At 41.8% G+C, this 17,481-nt stretch overlaps 1 protein-coding gene across 6 annotated transcripts; it reads right to left on the bottom strand.

The window, feature by feature from the left end:
- Nucleotides 1–636: 636 nt before the first annotated feature.
- On the bottom strand, nucleotides 637–12,048 carry rsrp1 (arginine/serine-rich protein 1). Of its 6 annotated transcripts, none has more exons than XM_068006578.1 (6): nucleotides 11,951–12,047; nucleotides 8,784–8,836; nucleotides 6,065–7,000; nucleotides 4,730–4,890; nucleotides 1,757–1,852; nucleotides 637–1,231 (listed from the first exon to the last, which is right to left on the bottom strand). In XM_068006578.1, exons 1-6 carry the CDS (start codon nucleotides 12,010–12,012, stop codon nucleotides 1,085–1,087), a joined length of 1,455 nt encoding a protein of 484 aa, XP_067862679.1. In that variant the 5' UTR covers nucleotides 12,013–12,047; the 3' UTR covers nucleotides 637–1,084. The 6 variants fall into 6 exon arrangements, 5 of the variants coding, with proteins under 5 accessions (XP_067862679.1, XP_067862682.1, XP_067862680.1 ...); XR_010967295.1 differs by lacking the exon at nucleotides 637–1,231 and adding an exon at nucleotides 2,038–2,505 and having other exon boundaries at nucleotides 11,951–12,048; XM_068006581.1 differs by lacking the exon at nucleotides 637–1,231 and adding an exon at nucleotides 4,518–4,551 and having other exon boundaries at nucleotides 11,951–12,048.
- Between the last annotated feature and the right edge of the window lie 5,433 nt (nucleotides 12,049–17,481).

A 17,481-nucleotide genomic window follows, 5' to 3' on the forward strand; every position in this document is an offset into this window, starting at 1 on the left:
AACCAACCTAGAGACTGCTGGTGCTTGAAAGTACAGATTGAGTTTACAATATCAGTCTATGTTGTTTCTTGTTTCCTTTGAACTGGTGACAATGTAGAAAAGCAAAATTGTGATCTAGGGGAAAGTACCATAGTCTTGAGACTATACAGAATCATCTTGGCTTGCATCTAAATATTATGAAACTCAAAAACTATCATAAAATGTAGAGATAGAATTCTGGCAGTTGGGAGTCAATAATGGGCACATTTTGATAGGAGTCTGCTACTTTATTGAATCTAGTCACCCAGACTTAGGAAATTCAGCCAAACCCCGCAGGCCTCAACGAGAATGTGCATGGAGACATTTCAAATAAAAAGATCACTCTATAAATAGGTTTAATGATGTTGTAAATTATGAGTTTCTATAGGAAAGAAACAATGATTGGCAAACTCCATATAAGTAAGGGCTCACTTACAGGAATGGTCTATGGTTCTCAGCACAAGGAAAATATAAGTAACAACCTAAAAATCAACCGTTCCTTTTCCCACAAATCAGAAAAAAACTTATAAATTTAGCATTCAAATTCTACGCCAATAGTTCCCTGTAATTAGCCTTTATTTCTTTAAACAGATAATTTATAAGCCATAGAAAGACCAATTTAAATTCACAAATTACCTTTATTGAATTCTGGAAAAAACAAAGTGCACATTAATCTACAAAACAAATGAAGATATTTCTTTGCAAAAACAGAAAAAGTCCCACCTGAAATCTTGGGTCAATCACCAGTCTCTTACCTGAAAAAACAGTACCTTATTTCAGAAGTATTACATTAGGCATGAAACTAGCATAGCCTAAATATTGCTCAGAACAACTGCTAAACATGTTGCATTACACATGCTGTTTAGTCCAATTACATTCTTAATACGGTCACAAAACAATATAGCTTGATCCAAAGTTTTCAATTTAAGATAATGCTACACATTTCACAAACTATGCTGGGTGCCCGATCACAATATTCTGCCCAGCTATACAGTTCTATCATGGTGTTCAGAATAATTGGTCCTATGTACAAAAATATATTTTCTCCACCATTTTCAGAACAGCCTCATCGTGCCTTTGTTTTCTCAGCTCTCTTGTGGCCATTGTGTACCAGTACCCACTGTCCATATGGGCTTCCTTTCTGCTTGTACTCAGGAGACTCTTTAGCAGGAGCACTTGCTGTTTTTTGAGTCAATGGTTTTGCCACTGTATTCTGTAAAAGAACATGTAGATTAAATAAAGTTAGTAGCTGCCAAAAGCAACCATAACAGCAAAGATTTATTTTGCCAATTTTGATTATAGAGCAATAAATTAAATCCACAGGTACATCAGCCCATGTCAACTTTATTCCAGTTCAACCCTAACTAGAAGGGGACCGTAGATTGACATTTTTGGTGAGTACTACACATTCTGTCACAGTAATAACAAGTCTGAAACCGCCTCAAAGAGTTAGTTTTGAATCACTATAGCTTCACATCAACTACACTATAACCTACTCATTCAAAACCAGTCCAACTATGTTCACAGCACAGAAACCTATCAAAATCATACTGGTGTAAAACTAGTAGATAACATGTAACTGTAGCATCATGTCAGGAAAAACTATTGTATACTGTGCTTGGCAAGATGCTGCAAATTTCTCAGCTAAATAAATTTTCAAACAAAAACAACCCAAAACTTAGAAGACAGCTAAGAAGGAAAGAATGCAATACTGTTTTGTTTATATACTGCTACTTACTTTAATACTGAAAGCTATCCAGTGGTTTGTTTCCAACCTTGCAGTAGCACTTAGTAATTTCTGAACTGGTTCACCCTCTTCAGCTTTTTTGCGTTTCTGCACAAGAAAAGGACAGAAAACCCACGGGTTAATTTTAAAACAGGTTACTATGTGGCCAATCTAATGTAAACTGTGACCGACATTCAGACAGTATCTTCAGGATGAAACATTTGTAGCATTGGTTGGACAGACCCAAAATTACAACATTGGATTTTGAATAATAAATTTCACTATTTTTCTACCTGATGTGGTAGAATCTGCAGAAGAGTTTCTATTGTTCCTTGTGGCTTGGCACTGTACTATTTCTGTAAATTTGCACCAATACGGTTAACAGTTCAGAACACATCAAACCTTATTATAGCATGCTGACCCAGGGGTACAAGAATGAGACTTAGAATATTAAAAGTTCCAGAATTTCTGATCCACTGATCAAGCTTAATGGGCACCAATTACTTCAGTGTAATCAATAACGGTTCAGTTCAATGTGAATTACCACTGAACATTTAGTTAGTTCAATGACAATTTCAACTTCAGATTGGCAGAGTTCAAAATGCTTCTGAGCATTTTCAGTAATGTGTTAGGCGCTACTACAAATTTACAACTGTATACAGCTGTGTTGATAAGGTATATCCTAGGCTATAAAAGCCGATAAACTTATCTTCAAAAGCTGTTGGCCTCTTCTTCGGCAAAGATCTGATATTCAAAACCTCCTGGAACACAGTGAATAAGTTATGAGGACAAGAAAATCCTAGAACAAAGCTTATGCACGGTCCATTTGTCCATATTTAATCCAACAGCAGCAAATAGTTAAACCTCAACTTCATGTGCTTCAACACCAAATGCAAGTGCAGGAAATAAAGTATTTTTGCATTACTAATAAATAAGTGTCGATGTGAAGTGCTGGGCAGCACACTTCAAGAACTGATCTGAGTTATACATACTTCAGCAATCATTTTTTGGAATGTTTAATACTTTAGCTGTGTTCCAGACCATAGATTTGGTGAGCTAATTTCTATTTCCTGTGAAGTGTAGGATTATAGCACAAAGCAAGTGAGAAGTTGAGTCACCAATGTGATATGAACCTAGTTTGACAACATATCAAGGTTGTTGTAACTACTATTGAAATATTACTTATATTTGCATGGAGCAGTCACATTGTTTTGTTTTCCACCGCTTGTTGAGTGACAAGCTTTTGGACCCAGTATCAGATCAAGCACTCCAAGGTCAGGGCAATATCGACACAAGCAAAGTGAAGCTCCCTCCATATTACCTCCAATAATGCATCATACCTCAACCTCAAAAGAGCACTACGAACACCATTCTCAACTTTTCCACACCATTACATGATGCCAAAATTAAATAGTCAATCCAATGCCAAATTATGTAACCTGCTCAGAACAAAGCAGAGGCAGGCAAACTCATTCCACTGTAAGACAGACTGTCTGCACTTTGTTCAAACTCAGGTCCAACTAAGCCCACATTTTAAACTTAGAACTCCAATTGCTGGATAAAAAAAGTCTGGTACACTAGAAGTCACTTGGATGGCTTGATTGTTGACAGCAATAAAAAAAAGTGTACAGAAGTTTGCTTCTGTGCTTTGTCACACTACTAATGCACAACAAATTGGCCAAATTACCTATGCAGCCATTGCAAAAACAACCTCAACACAGATTCTATTACAAGTACTTACAAAACCAATGGGACATTTTTTTAATCCAAGTACTGGGAATCTAATTAAAGTAGCTACATTTCCATTAAAAGTTCATGGCAGTCTACAGAGCATGATGGTCCCTATGTACATTGGGTATGGAGGAATGGTTCATTTGCCACTAATGCCCCCATCGAGATTTTATTACGCTAAATATTAGAGTGTCAGAATTAAGATGAATCATGAGAAGTCTCCTTCAGAAATAGGAGACAATACAGTATATTGAGGTACTCGTCTTCCGAGTGTCAAGATAATGACCTAGCTCCCCCATTCTCTAACTCTCCACTTTGGCCATATTCTAGAAGTAGATGGCTCAAAAGAAGTCACAGATCTCCCTGACCCAACAAAAAAGGGGCAGCAAAAGCAGATTGTGTACACTGGTTTATTCTTTCACACCTTATGGTGGGCAGGATTGTCCTGGGACAGAGCCACTTACTTCATCGCTCAGTCGCAGATGTGTGGAAAACTAATTATTCGCAATAGTGACATTTCACCATCAAAGACCTTAAGGAGCTTTCTCACTTAATCTATGGCAGTGGGCATACAGAACCAGAGTTTCATTTATAGCATGGAGCTTTTGAAAGCCAATTGTTCCTTTAACAACATTACGTTGGTCAAGCTGCCCTTAAACACTACAACACCCCAAAATACTGCACACACCCAGATACAAAGATACCACCTCATATCTTCAAGAAGTGCAGTCCATTTCAAGGCTTCTATAAAACAGAAATAAATCATGTCACGCAAACTGATTTTATTGGTTTTGTATATGGGACGTGTTTGAATGACAAGTTGACTAAAACTACAGCAGAGCTGAATTATCATTATGGTATAGCATAACAGATCACAAAACATTTTCTACTATTGTTTGGTAGGAATGGCTACATGCTGCAAGTATCTTATAGTTGTGCTCCATCAGAAATATTACTTTGAGAATAAAACTGGACTCGATCAAAGAGTAATTTGGATAATAAACCAATGGAACAGTTGAGCTAGAAAAGGAATACAACTCACAAAATTTATTCTACCCCACCGCAGGAACACCAGTCTGCAAGAGAGTCAAAACGTAGATAAATTGACGATAGCCATTTTAATAACCAAGATCATACAACCCATTGCACAAGAGAGTGGGTGTTCAAATATTTAGATAGAAAAGACCTTCTTCTACATTTAAACATGCAATTATAGCACATATTTCATTATATTATACATTGTTCATCACTCACCTTTCTGGTCAGTTCTTTTACTGCATTGCTGTTATACTTTTCGAAATGGAAACTCTCGTCTTTGAGAGAACTGGCAGACCTCAGGCTAGGAGTCAAGCTGATGTCCTCTCCCAATAATTTAGCAGCATTTGCCTTTGCTATTTCAAGCAACTTCTTTTTGTCTGAAAGAAAACAAGTGTTTACTAAATTTTTTAAGATGCAACTCTTCAAGTTTTTCAAAACATGGATTAAAGAGTATAAAGTGCTGATCGGCAATGTTACTTTCCTTATGTTCAGTGCACAAGATCACACCCATAAGTAAGCAGTCATTCAGAGACCTGTGATTTTAAACACAATACTGGGTAATGTAATTTGCCTAGGAATCGAACAAACTCTTTGCTGCTGTCTTCAGCTTACTGGACATGTCACATGTCCAAGTGCCATCTCTCCTTGACTTTGGAAGGCAGCAGAATGAACACCATCATGTGGCATTGTTTATAAACTACCAAATGGCTTATTAATAAATAGCTAAGTGAATAGTAGTGATGAGCAGCAGATATACAGTAATACAGAACTTCTCCGTTCCTTGAAGTATCGAAATAGTAGCATCTCCAGTGCTGAAACTCTCAATACAACTAGACCTGAAACAAGTTCTGACCATAACCTTGCATGGAAGTTCACTGCTAACCTTCCACTGACCCTCCTGCCTCTGACAGCTTCAGAAGGACTGAAGCAAGTCTGTTCAAGATATACTTAAGTGTAGCTAGAAAGTATAACTAGCAAACAAAGAAAATCAAAATGTATTATCTATTACCCAATTGCTGCATGCTGACAAACACCCACAAGACACCCAGATAATGGGTAAGCTCCTCAAAAACTGCTTGCAAGCTGCCCAAATGTAATAGGCTGCATGTGAACAGCCATCCAGAAATATATGTAAATGCACCTAATCAAAAAAACTAAGACTGTCCACCACTCACTGAACAGCTGCTGGAAGATACCAATTGTTGTTGAATTTCAATAGCCTCCTTTGAACTCAAACAGGGTTGTACTTTAAGATATTTACACAATGGCTCCCTGCTATCTGAGACACGCACAAATCTGTTTCCCAGGCTTTTGTGCAAACTGACTAGTTTTATTTTTGTTTTAAGTGAACATGGTTTTAACCTCAAAGATATCACAATGAAATTACAAAACAAGAAATGACACACCATAGACAAAATACAGCATTTGCCAATTTTTTTAAAAATAAAGAGTCCCACTTCGTACTGAGGTATTATGACCAGATTACTAAGTCTCAATTCTTTAGAAAACACATTGTAATACTTCTTTAATCCTGTTCTCAATGTATTTTACCTTTCTCTGTTAAGTGTATTGATCCGCCCCTTGATCTGCTTCGGCTTCTTCTGTGTGATGGCAATTGGGTTTTGCACTCAAAGCCATAGTAACTCCTCCGAAGTCTTGATGAAGACCTAGACCTTGATCTTGAGCGGGATCTTCTGTATCTCAATGTGTACCTTGGCCTGTGGTATGACCTAGAACGGGACGTGTAGCACCTAGATCTTGATCTGTATCTACGGGGTGACCGATAAGATATTTGGCATCTGGATCTTTGGCAACAAGATCTTGACCTTGAATAGGTTCGCCAAGATCTTCTGTAGCTCCTCTCCCGTGATACATATCTGCCCCTTGAAGCTAAGGAGGAATCATCTGAACTTGACCTAGACCTCTCTAAAGAGGACACTGATCGAGAGCTGCCAGAAGATGACACTGATCCTGATCGGGAGCTGCAAGAAGAGGACACTGAACCTGATCGGGAGCTGCCAGAAGAGGACACTGAACCTGATCGGGAGCTGCCAGAAGAGGACACTGAACCTGATCGGGAGCTGCCAGAAGAGGACACTGAACCTGATCGGGAGCTGCCAGAAGAGGACACTGAACCTGATCGGGAGCTGCCAGAAGAGGACACTGAACCTGATCGGGAGCTGCCAGAAGAGGACACTGAACCTGATCGGGAGCTGCCAGAAGAGGACACTGAACCTGATCGGGAGATTATAGACCTTTTGATGCCAAGAGTTCTGGAATGTGATGTTCTCTCATACTTTTCAGTCTTCTGACCAGGAGAAGCAAGTCTCAATTCATCCACACCAGCAGCTATTTCTTCAGTCTTCTGCTCCTGGGCAATGCATCCATCTGTTCCCCTCTCCATTTCAATATCTATCTCAGACACCTGCTCCATTTCTGAATCTGATTTCAGATCATTATCACATCTTTGTTGCACGTTCGTTTTACCTGAAAGATCAATAACTATACATTCAAATGACAGTAAACAGAAAGCTCATTTTGTTAGCCATATTGAACACGTGCACAATTACACAAGAATTAAATCTAGCATATGGTGTAATATAAGTGAACTTCAACTGTTGTTGCTTTTTTCCATTATTCTACACTGAAGGTTAAATTCAGTAGTATACTAACCAAATGTAGCACCGTATCATAGAATCTTACAGCACAGAAGGAGGCCATTCTGCCCATCATGCCTATGCTGGCTCTTTGAATGAGCTTTCCAATTAGTTCCACTCCATGTTTTTTCCTTGCAGCCCTGTAAAGTTTTCCTTTTCAAGTATATTTCCAATTCCCTTTTGAAAGTTACTATTGAATCTGCTTTCACCACCTTTTCAGGCCATGTATTCCAGATCATAACTTACTGCGTAAAAAAAAATTCTCCTCATCTCTCCTGTGGTTCTTTTGTCAATTATATTAAATCTGTGTCCCCTGTTAACAGAGCCTCCCACCAGTGGAAATAGTTAACTTATTTACTCTATCAAAATCCCACATAATTTTGAACACCTCTATTAAATCTCCCTTTTACCTTCTCTGCTCTAAAGGAGAAAAATCCCAGCTTTTCTAGTCTCTCCACATAACTGGTCCCTCATCTCAGGTGTCATTCTGATGACCCTCCACTGCACCCTCTCCAAGGCCTTGACATCCTTCCGAAGGCACCATATAAAATTTCATATTTTTGGGTTTAACTGCATACTATAAAATGATTCCTCCAAGTTTGGGATCAGCCTCAACCATAATGTTTCCAAAATCTTGAATTGAATGCTCAGGGTAGATAATGGAAACGATCATTGAAATGTTTCACATCGGTAAAGAGGAAAAATTCCACTAATGGGACAGTTCCAAACTACAATCAATTAAAGGCACTTTTATACTGTTTTTCCATCTCCAATTTCCATAGCACAAGTCTCCCACAGTCAGTGACCACCGGAATTTTTAGATAGTCAACCAGGAAGCCCCATTTTTCATGGGTTCTACCCGGCTGTAGTCGATTTTAATGGGGCTAGTAAATACACTGCTACAACAGGAGCAGCATGTTTTGGTGGTATGTAATGATGCTACACCACAACACTGCAAAGTTCTGTTACTGTACACAGGTGTATTTATCTTCATACTGATGATATAATGCAACATGAGACATTAATGCTCAATGCATTAGCACTGACCAGTGTTACAGCCAGTCAGCATTTCCTCTTTGATGCGTGTTCGCACAGGGAGATTAGCAGCACAGCTCAAAAGCAATTTTGAGGGCACAGTGCATTTAGAGCACTCTCCCAAGATCCATTAGTTTCACCTCTGCCATCTATTACAATTGCTAGAGAAGGGCAAGCTCACTGCAGTTCCAAAGAGACACCATAAGGAACAGAGTGGCCCTCAGTGACTCTTTTAAAAACACACTTTAAATACTAGTGAGCTACGGACCGGGTGCTGAAGGTGGGATTAGAATGGGCACCTGGTTGTTCTTCCAGCCGGCGCAGACACGATGGGCCGAATGGCCCCTTTCTGTGCTGTATCTTTTCTATAGTTCGACTAAATTCATACTCTACACAGACCCTTACCATCACACAACCGCTTTAACCACTACAGATCCTTCGGCTTGTAAAATAATGGACAGTAGTCCTAAAAACAAGCACAGTTTCTCTCCCAGGCATCCTGAACTTTTACACCACTGATTTTGCACATGTAACTGAAGATTAAAAATTTAGCAAGTAACAAAATTCTGAAAACTTACCATAGCTCGATTTCTCTCTCATCATTTCCCAGGCTAAACCAACTGAACTTAGCCTGTTAACAGAAAACATATTTATTTTTGCAAGTGAAACATAGGCGTTTTAGTACAAAACTATATGTAGTTAAATTATATTTAAGCCAAGTAAAATTTCCACCTTTTGGAAAAACTTGAGCAAAAAATGTTTACACACGAGACAGGCATTACTGGATCCCACACTGATCCCATGGTTAATAATCTAATGCCATTGGAAAAATAAACAGAATAACATGGAAAAATAAACAACGTACCTGATCGCCCACCTCCACCCCTACCTTAGTTCATCTGCCACAGAAGCCCTCACCCAAGCTTACTGTCTCCTCCAGATTCAACAACTCCAATGCACTCCTGGATGGCCTTCCATCCACCACCCTCCGTAAACTTCAGTTCATCCAAGATTCTGCAGCCCCTATCATCCCGAACCAAGTCCTGCTCACATATTACCATTGTCCTCATTGACCTACATTGGCTCCAAGTCTACCAAAGCCTCAAAATTAAAAGTCTCATCCTTGTGTTTAAATCCCTTCATGGCTTTACCTCTCCCCATCTCCGTAACCTCCTCCAGCCTTACAATTCTCACCCCCTCATCAGTTTTCTCTGATTCTGCCCTCATGTGCATCTTGCCCTCCCTTTGCACCTTGGCAACCATGCCTTTAGCCACCTATGCTCCACGCTCTAGAATTCACTCCCTAATTTCCCCTCTGCCTCTCCATCTCCTCACCTATCTGACTCAGCCTTTGATCACCCCTCATATCTCCTTCGGCACAGCATTCATTTTTTGATTACACCTCTGAAGCACTTTGTGATGTTTTTCTACGTTGAATGTGCTATATAAATTGAAGATGTTATTACATTGCAGCTTTTACAAAATACCAATTATTTGATAAATCAAAGTTTACTTTAAAATCTAAAAGATTAAAAGGCAAAAAATTGTGCAATTTATTCAGATTCATCACGCCACCTAACAGTGAGTCAATAGCTTTCTATAAAACTCACCAATGCTCAAGAGATCACAGAACAAACTGTGGGGCAGCTAGAGGGAGGGGCAATGAGAACTAGCCGCTAATCAGTGATTAGTCAGCAGCTCGGCACTTTACAGAATACAAACAACCTTTTCTTGTGTAGAAATAGGGCCTCTCCTTTCTGAGTGCAGGAACTAAAATCATGAAAATGATCACTTGTCAACTTAATGTAATTTCAACAATATGCACAACAGTTAAGTTCTCACTTCCTCATTGCATTTAAGTTATTAGTCTTCATTATGACAGTTTATAAAAGGAAACACTAGTAACAATTACATACACCCTGGCTTTGACTCCACTCCATCGGCTAACAAACCCACCCAAATGCTGAATTTGACCCCAATGCCTCGGCTGACAAACCCAGTGACTTTGAACCCAATCTCTCACCTAACAACCCAACCAAACACTGACCTTGAACCCAATCTCTCATCTAACTACCCAACCAAACACTGACTTTGAACCCAATCTCTCAACTAACAATCCAACCACTGGCTTGGACCCTGCTACCTCACTTGACAAACCCACCCAAACACTGACTTTGACCCCAATCTCATGACTCACAAACCAAACCAAACGCTGGTTTTGACCCCACTTCCTCATCGAACAAACCAAACCAAACACCGACTTTGTCCCTCTCCCTCATCTAATAAACCAAACCAAACATTGACTTTGTCCCTCTCCCTCATCTAACAAACCAAACCAAACATTGACTTTGTCCCTCTCCCTCATCTAACAAACCAAACACCGACTTTGTCCCTCTCCCTCATCGAACAAACCAAACACCGACTTTGTCCCTCTCCCTCATCTAATAAACCAAACCAAACATTGACTTTGTCCCTCTCCCTCATCTAATAAACCAAGCCAAACATTGACTTTGTCCCTCTCCCTCATCGAACAAACCAAACCAAACATTGACTTTGTCCCTCTCCCTCATCGAACAAACCAAACCAAACATTGACTTTGTCCCTCTCCCTCATCGAACAAACCAAACCAAACATTGACTTTGTCCCTCTCCCTCATCGAACAAACCAAACCAAACACTGACTTTGTCCCTCTCCCTCGTCTAACAAACCAAACACCGACTTTGTCCCTCTCCCTCATCTAATAAACCAAACACTGACTTTGTCCCTCTCCCTCGTCTAACAAACCAAACACCGACTTTGTCCCTCTCCCTCATCTAATAAACCAAACACTGACTTTGTCCCTCTCCCTCGTCTAACAAACCAAACACCGACTTTGTCCCTCTCCCTCATCTAATAAACCAAACACTGACTTTGTCCCTCTCCCTCGTCTAACAAACCAAACACCGACTTTGTCCCTCTCCCTCATCTAATAAACCAAACCCTGACTTTGTCCCTCTCCCTCATCTAACAAACCAAACCAAACATTGACTTTGTCCCTCTCCCTCATCTAACAAACCAAACCAAACATTGACTTTGTCCCTCTCCCTCATCTAACAAACCAAACATTGACTTTGTCCCTCTCCCTCATCTAACAAACCAAACATTGACTTTGTCCCTCTCCCTCATCTAACAAACCAAACCAAACATTGACTTTGTCCCTCTCCCTCATCTAACAAACCAAACATTGACTTTGTCCCTCTCCCTCATCTAACAAACCAAACATTGACTTTGTCCCTCTCCCTCATCTAACAAACCAAACCAAACACTGACTTTGTCCCTCTCCCTCGTCTAACAAACCAAACACCGACTTTGTCCCTCTCCCTCATCGAACAAACCAAACCAAACCAAACATTGACTTTGTCCCTCTCCCTCATCTAACAAACCAAACCAAACCAAACACCGACTTTGTCCCTCTCCCTCATCGAACAAACCAAACCAAACACCGACTTTGTCCCTCTCCCTCATCGAACAAACCAAACCAAACACCGACTTTGTCCCTCTCCCTCATCTAATAAACCAAACCAAACACTAACTTTGTCCCTCTCCCTCATCTAACAAACCAAACGGGATCAATGTCCAGTTCGTCAGAGTGCGTCATACCCAACGCCAAGACTTAGACCCGCTTTTTAAATTCAGATTTTCCAAGAAAATGGTAATTTAGAATTATTTTAAGCAGTTCGCGTGTTTTTTTTGTCCCAAAACTTACAGATTACATTCTCTGACTTGATTCTTCAGCCAACAACTCACAACTGCCCCTCTTACCGCCATCTTTCCACTGACTCAGACACGGCCGGTTCCTCCTTTTATAACCTATTCGGTCCCCAGAACCCGCCTCCATCTCAATATTATTGGCTATTTGTTATCAATCTTTGTTTTTATTGGCTAATTTGGATGCGGCAAGAGATCTCAGCCTATGAAACACTGCGCACCGGGAGCCGAGCCTCTGATTATTGGTCAATATAGCCATCAATCAGAGCTCGGACCCTGGCGTTCCTGGCAATTCGACGCCCAAATAGTCAAAATTACTGTCAATCAACAAGGAAAAGGGAGAGAAAAAAAACCCTGCAGATGCTGGAAATCTGAGACAAAGACAGAAAATGTTGGAAACAGTAGAGGTCAGTCAACATCTGTGGAAAGAACAAGGGAGTTTACATTTTGGGTGTGGACCCTATGGGTCAAAACACTTGACCTGCCAACATTTTCTGGTTTTCAGTCAGAAAGCATCCTTTTAGAAGAATCATTACTACACATATTAGCATTTTTTAAACTTTATTTATTCCTTACTTTTGAGTTTTTCTTTCCAAAATCCAATGAGTCTATAATTTTCTCCTCTCCTCGGGTACTATTCCCCTCCCTTTCAAAACCACAATAATCACCCTCCTCCTCAAAAAAACCCACCCTCATCCTCTCTGCAGGGGACCGTATTTGCCTTGCTGGGCTCCTACATTTTACTAGACAATGATACTAAATACTATTTACCTGGTGACAATTCCACACACGTACAATCATGAAAAGGCATGTTTGCAATAGATAATATAAAAATAGTTAACAAAACAACAAGCAATAGATAACACAAGAGTAAATGACATTGAATGACTATAAAGGACATGAGAAACCAATGTTTTTTCAGTATATGAGCTGTATGACAACTCAGAAACTATATTTTCGTGCTTTAAATGTGGTGAAGTCATGTATAATAAGAACATAAGAAATAGGAGCAGGAGTAGGCCATACAGCCCCTCGAGCCTGCTCCGCCGTTCAATAAGATCATGGCTGATCTTTTACCTCAACTCCACTTTCCCGCCCGATCCCCGTATCCCTTGATTCCCTTAGAATCCAAAAGTTCATCAATCTCAGTCTTGAATATACTCAACAACTGAGCATCCACAGCCCTCTGGGGTAGAGAATTCCAAAGATTCACCACCCTCTAAGTGAAGAACTTCCTCCTCATCTCAGTCCTAAATGGCCGACCCCTCATCCTGAGACTATGCCCCCTTGTTCTAGACTCTCCAGCCAGGGGAAAGAGCCTCTCAGCATTTACCCTGTCAAGCCTCTAAGAATTTTATACATTTCAATGAGATCACCTGAACTCCGGAGAATATAGGCCCATTTTACTCAATCTCTCCTCATCAGCCAACCTCTCATCCCAGGAATCAATCTAGTCTGAGTAGTCAAATGATATTCAGTTTAAGAACTTACCCAAAAAGAAAGAACTGAATTTTGTCTTCTCCTTTCTCACCTCAGTCATGACTGTAAAGAAGGTGAGCGGGGAAGCTGAGAAGGCAACAGCTGCAGGTTGTTACATGTCCCCTGAATTACGACCCTTATTATCACTCATTCTCCCGTGCTCACTTGCTGACACACACTCTCTTGTATTCACTCACACTCACTCACTTTCTCACCCTCACCCCTTTACTCTCATATATACTTACTTTCTCACTCAGTCTTTTACTCAATCACTCACAATCACACCACTTTTCTCTCTTTCTCAATCTACTCTCATTTGAGCTCTCACTCACTGACTGACTCACTCATTCCCTCTCTCACTCAGTAACTCAGTGTGTTTTTTCTCATATTCACTTACTCTTTCACACTCATTCACTCATTCACATTCTTCCTCATTCTCTCACTTACTCTCATATTCACTCGCACACACTCAAGCTCACGCACTCACTCATTCTTATGCACTCTCTCATTCACTGACACGTTCTCATTCAGTAAGTCATCCCCTTTACCCAAGAGGGAACTGTATCCTGATCCTAGAGTGAAAGAGGATTGTATCCCAACCTCAGTATGAGAGGGGATTGTGCTTCTTTTCATTCTTTCTCTCGCTCTGTCCTGACCTCTCTTGCCAACTTGATTACACTCACTCTTTGCCCTAGTGGACCCCAGAAACAGACCTACACTCAGTAGCAGCACAGTATCAGCAACCCTAAAGTGAAAGTCTGTCCCCAGAATCAGTGCCTAAAGTTCAGCCAGGACCCGAAGACCAGAGCTCCCATCCCAGACAAACTCCCACCAACTCTGCCACTGGGACCAAATGCCTATGATTCTCTTTCCTTTTACAGGGGCAAATAGTTTTTTTAAAAAAAAGAACTATAAAAACACTGGCTTCCTATTTAATATGACAACGAACCTGCAGAAGAATTAAATAACCCTCCTGATTGTACTCAGTGCTATGTTGCCCATGGAGCACGTGTCTGTTCACTGGATGCACTTGGGCCTCCTGACTGGCTCAGGGCCCCGTCCAATTGCATAGCTTGCAAGGCCATAACACCACCACTGCCGCTCTGTCCTTGCAAACTACCACCCCACTTCCGACGTCCCTTTTCTCTCCAAAGTTCTTGAACTATGCAATCACCTCCCAAATCCCTGCCCATCTTTCCCACAAATCAATATTTGAATCTCCAATTAAGTTTCTGCCCTGACACAGCACTAAAGCGGCCCTAATCAAAATCACAAAGGACATTTTCTATCACTGTGACAGTGGTGCGTGAGCTCTCCTTGTCCTCCTCGACCTCTATAAAGCCTCTGACATGGTCGACCACATCATCCTTCTACAATTGTCCAGCTCAGTGGGGCTGCCTTGATTGCGCTCTTATCTATCTGATCGTAGTCAGAGCACCTCCAGCAATTCGCAACCCCTCAAATAATGAAGCGGTCCGAGTCCGCATGCAGCAAGACCTGGACAACATCCAGGCTTGGGCTCATAAGTGGCAAATAATATTCGTGCGAGATAAGTGCCAGGCAATGACCATCTCCAACAAGAGAGTGTCTAACCACCTCCCCATGACATTCAACAGCATTACCATCGCTGAATCCCCCACCATCAACATCCTGGGGGTCACCATTGACCAGAAACTTAACTGGACCAGCCATATGAATACTGTGGTTACAAGAGCAGGTCAGAGGCTGGGTATTCTGCGGCGAGTGACTCACCTCCTGACTCCCCAAAGCCTTTCCACCATCTACAAGCCACAAGTCAGAAGTGTGATGGAATACTCTCCACTTGCCTGGATGAGTGCAGCTCCAACAACACTCAAGAAGCTCGACAACATCCAGGACAAAGCAGCCCGCTTGATTGGCACCCCATCCACCACCCTAAACATTCACTCCCTTCACCACCGGCGCACTGTGGCTGCAGTGTGTACCATCCACAGGATGCTCTGCAGCAACTCGCCAAGGCTTCTTCGACAGCACCTCACAAACCCGCGACCTCTACCACCTAGAAGGACAAGAGTAGCAGGTGCATGGGAACAACACCACCTGCACATTCCCCTCCAAGTCACACACCATCCCGACTTGGAAATATATCGCCGTTCCTTCATCATCGCTGGGTCAAAATCCTGGAACTCCCTTCCTAACAGCACTGTGGGAGAACTTTCACCACATGGACTGCAGCGGTTCAAGAAGGCGGCTCACCACCACCTTCTCAAGCGCAATTAGGGATGGGCAATAAATGCCGGCCTCGCCAGTGACGCCCACATCCCATGAACGAATAAAAAAAAATGGCTTCTCTTCCTGCCCTCGCACCATTACCTCCGGACTCCTCCAAGGATTTGTCCTAATGAGAATCCTTAGGCTTAGGGACCCTAAAAGAATGCTGACCTTACCCCTTGCTAAATAGTTCACGACCACGGTATTGCAACATGCTGAGGGGAAAACAATAGCATTCATTATAAAGTATCCTGTTATGTCCTAACAGTGCAGGTGACTTGATAGGACATTGTGCAACTGGAACATTCTGTGGTTTGGAGATGATTGTTTTGTCCAGTTGTTTACAGGACATTGTGCAGCTGGAACAGGTTAATGATTACCTTGACCTTTAAGTGTTTTGAACCAGGGCATGACTACCAGAATGTGTACATGTACCGCTTATGATTGGCTCCTGATAATCTGCTGTTATGCTAATGTTCTAGCTGTAAATGTATAAGAATGCAACACATTGAATGTAAATTTGCCTTTCTCTGCTGGATTCGACGGACTCTGGTAGGAGTCACTGGGGTGCACGAGAGTAAAGCCCCGCGGAAAATAAAGATGTGTTTAATTCTGAAGGTGTGTTCGAGTCAGTGTTTGCTGAACCAGACTGAGGGAAAAGAACCCAGATCAACACTTGTACCCCTCCTCATTCTCATCTATTAGCTACATCTGCCCATTAGCGACATCATCCCAATGGTCAACTTCTACTTACACTCTGATGACACCTGTTCTACTTCTCCACCACCTTGCTCAGACTGTTTGTCTGACATCCAATCCTGGATGAACCGCAATTTCCTCCAGTTAAACATTGGGAAAACCAAATCCACCGTCTCGAACCCCACCACAGACTCCGTATCCTCGCTGCCAATTCCTTCTCACTCCTGGCCAGTGTTTCAAGTAGAACTAGACTGTTCGCAACCTCGGCATCCCATCTGATCCCGAGCTGAGCTTCTAACCCCATATCCTCTCCATCACAAAGACCGCCTACCCCGTACCATTGCCCATCTCCGCCCCTTCCTCAGTCTATCTGCTGAAACCCTCATTCCTTGCCTTTGGCACCTACGTATTTGGCGATTCCAATGCTCTTCTGGCTGGCCTCCCATTTTCCACCTTCTAAGCGTCAACTCATCCAAAACTCTACTGCTCATATTCTATCCCACCAAATCCTACTCACCCCTCACCCTTGTGCTTGTTGACCTCATATTTAGGGGGAAGATCCAGGGTTGAAGGATTGGAGAAGTCCAAGTCCAGACTTGGCCAACTTGGCACAGCATAGCCATGACTCTGTCCTCCAATGCTGGTTACTGTTCCCATCAAACTCAAAATGGCAAAATGATCATGATCAGGAATTTAAAAGATAAAGTTTTTGCCTAATCCTGTCATATAAAATTGGCCTGTCTCAAAGTGATGGGGGTGGGGTTCATGAGCCCCCCCCCCTCCATAACCCCCACTGTTTATTTTTAATCCCTGTGTGGTGTCACCACTCACTATCTCTGTAACATCCTCCAGACCTAAAACCATCCGAGAGCTCTGCCTTCCTCTGACTCTGGCCTTGTGCATCCAACACTCTCTTCACCCCACCATTGACAGCTATGCCTTCAGCCATCTAGGCCATATGCTTTGAAATCCCCCCCCCCATAACCTCTCTGCCACTCCACCTCCCTGTCCTCCTTTAAGACCCTTCCTCTTTGACCAAGCTTTTAGTCACCTCTCTTAATATCTTTATTTGGCTCAGTGTCAATTTTTGTCTGATTACGC

This window comes from Heptranchias perlo, chromosome 26 (genome assembly GCF_035084215.1).
Source record: "Heptranchias perlo isolate sHepPer1 chromosome 26, sHepPer1.hap1, whole genome shotgun sequence".
NCBI classification, from domain to species: Eukaryota; Metazoa; Chordata; class Chondrichthyes; order Hexanchiformes; family Hexanchidae; genus Heptranchias; species Heptranchias perlo.